This window comes from Vitis vinifera, chromosome 8 (genome assembly GCF_030704535.1).
Source record: "Vitis vinifera cultivar Pinot Noir 40024 chromosome 8, ASM3070453v1".
Classification (NCBI taxonomy): domain Eukaryota; kingdom Viridiplantae; phylum Streptophyta; class Magnoliopsida; order Vitales; family Vitaceae; genus Vitis; species Vitis vinifera.
Genome location: NC_081812.1, coordinates 14,340,818 through 14,343,237, shown reverse-complemented (window position 1 = coordinate 14,343,237; position 2,420 = coordinate 14,340,818). Strand labels below are relative to the sequence as shown.

The 2,420-nt window shown below is 39.1% G+C and overlaps 1 protein-coding gene across 1 annotated transcript; it reads right to left on the bottom strand.

Moving 5' to 3' along the window:
* Positions 1-547: 547 nt before the first annotated feature.
* On the bottom strand, positions 548-1,887 carry LOC100255188 (fasciclin-like arabinogalactan protein 11). The gene has a single exon (XM_002275502.4). The coding sequence runs from the start codon at positions 1,448-1,450 to the stop codon at positions 731-733; it is 720 nt and encodes a 239-aa protein (XP_002275538.1). The 5' UTR covers positions 1,451-1,887; the 3' UTR covers positions 548-730.
* Between the last annotated feature and the right edge of the window lie 533 nt (positions 1,888-2,420).

The following is a 2,420-nucleotide window of genomic DNA, read 5'->3' as shown; positions in this document are numbered from 1 at the left end:
TGTTATACTGCGACAATCAAGCTGCCATCAGTATCGCTAAGAATCCGGTTCATCATGATCGAACTAAGCACGTGGAGATAGATCGACACTTTATCAAGAAAAAGATTGAAAAAGGAGTTTTCAAAGTCAGCTATACTCCGACAAACTGTCAAACGACTGACATTCTCACAAAAGCTCTTGCTTGAGTTAACTTCGAAGATCTGACAGAAAAACTTGGAATGATCAACATCTACAACGCGGCTTGAGGGGGAGTGTTGGAAATTAAGCCCACGTCGCCTTCCTGCCTGTGCATGTTCCTCCCCATATTTAGCATCCTCTGTTTACTTCCCTGAATTAGTGTAATGTACAACTTTTATTATAATTGATTTAGGAGTAATTCTAGTAAGGTAGTTTATTCACTTTCCATGTAAGGGAAATTCCGTCCGGTGATAGTGTACCATTCCGGAATTGTCTCATATCTGTAGGCTATTTATTTATGCTTTCATTCATTGTAAAAAAAAAAAAAAGAGGGTATCACAGAATAAATTGAGTCTGTGTTCCTCCATAGTTTGTCTTCAAATTCTTCATATTTTAGTCTTCAAATTCTTCAATTAATTTCTCATGAACAAAAAAACAGTATGCCATTTTCCCTTATTTGAGTTACAAACTGAAGATAATGATTCGATGAAGTGAAAATCATGACAGCACGAGCCACAACATCGGTACCTCATCCCCAAAAAACGTCGCAAGTTTATAGCCATAAGTGCAATATTACGATTACAGCCACTCCAAAAGACACCAGCTTTTGTGCAGAGTGGGGCCGATCCTTTGCATCAGAAGAATCATCAGAAGCGCCATTCGATCCTGAAGGAGCATCCGAAGGATCGGAAGTCTTAGGAGGAGGAGCTGGTGCTGGAGGCCTGAAGAGACCTTCTGCAAGGAGAACCTGGTCGATTTCATAGACAGCCAGCTGACCGTCAGTGTATAATGTGTTGGTCAATGATGTATTGACACGCCCAGTTGTCATGTTCACCTGATTTCCTGACATTGTGATATTCAGTGGGAATTGGGCAGTGCCACCACCTGCCTGTGTACGCAGCGGGTTGCTCACAGTTTGGAACTGTGGGATAGAAAGGAAAGAAGGTACAACATGGAATTGTACCAGCTGAAACTTCTGCTGATCTGTGAGTGAGTTGAGCATACCTGGTTTGAGGTTTGAAAAGGCACTATCTGTTGGTGCAAATACAGTGAGACCCTGGTTTAAATCATTGAGTTGTGAGTTGATTTGGTCATCAATCTGGGTGCTCTTTAGCAGCCGGATGAATGTAGTATATTTACCACTCTTTTTGAGAACTGAGACGATGTTGATGGGACCTGAGGGTGCTGGAGCTGGTGCTGAAGACTGACCAGAAGCTGGGGTGCAGTGGAGGAAGAAGATCAGCAGGAGGGTAGAAAGAGGTTGCTTCAACATTTGTTCTAGGTGGCCAAACCTAATGCTGAGGAAAAGCAGAGGTGAGGAGTTGTTCTGGAGGTGTTTGGAGGGGAATGGGGCCTTTTATTAATGGGTTAAAAATTAAAATATGGGGAGTGAGCATGAAGTTTGGTGCAAGGCTGCATTTGAAGTTGGCAAGAGAACCTCAGTACTCCCATCTCTCTTGGTAAGGTAAGGGAAGACAGTGATGGGGGTGCTATTAAAATATATACCAGTTTGCTTAGCAAGGCAGGAAAACCAGCAGGATGTGTGATTCAAGTATGCGGATGATCTAGATCCTATTTTTGTTTTTGGCTTATTCCCAAAAGCATCCATGGAAGGCGTAGCATTGAGGGGTTTGGTCTTTCACCATTTTCATCTTCCATTTCGTTTTCGTCTGCCAACCCCTCTTCCCTACCTTGTCCCCATTCTTGTATCTCTTTTAACTCTCAATTTGCTTCAATTTATACACCGTTGCTTGTTTTCAGAACAGTTTGGAGGAATTTCTGGTTTTTTGTTTTGCAAATAAGGCGGTTTTAGGTGACACCACTTTTTATTAAGATCGTGATAGGGTTAGATTACTTTGTCTATGCAAATATTCCCACGAAATAATATTGTGCATGTGTGTTTTTGGTAAAATAACTATAATGATCCCTTTGCAAATTGGCCGTCTGTTCAAAATTTTTTTTTCCCCAAAATCTCTTGAGGTTTTTTTTTTTATTTAATTTTTTATATATATTTAAAGGTAGATATTAAATACTATTCCTTTTAACTTTTGACATATTTTATAATTCACCTCGTCACATTTAAAACCTAAAGCTTCACCCTTCAAATTTATTAAAAAGTAATAGTACTTTATCTTGATTACAAACAAACTTTTTATAAAATTATAAAAGAAATAGCTCATTTTTTGTATTATGGTTCAAACATTGATTCAATCATAAATGTAAATAATTTTGAAATAAAATTC

What these genes read in the sequence shown, in the direction of transcription:
- LOC100255188 (XM_002275502.4), bottom strand. Translation starts at nt 1,450, where the DNA reads ATGTTGAAGCAACCTCTTTCTACCCTCCTGCTGATCTTCTTCCTCCAC.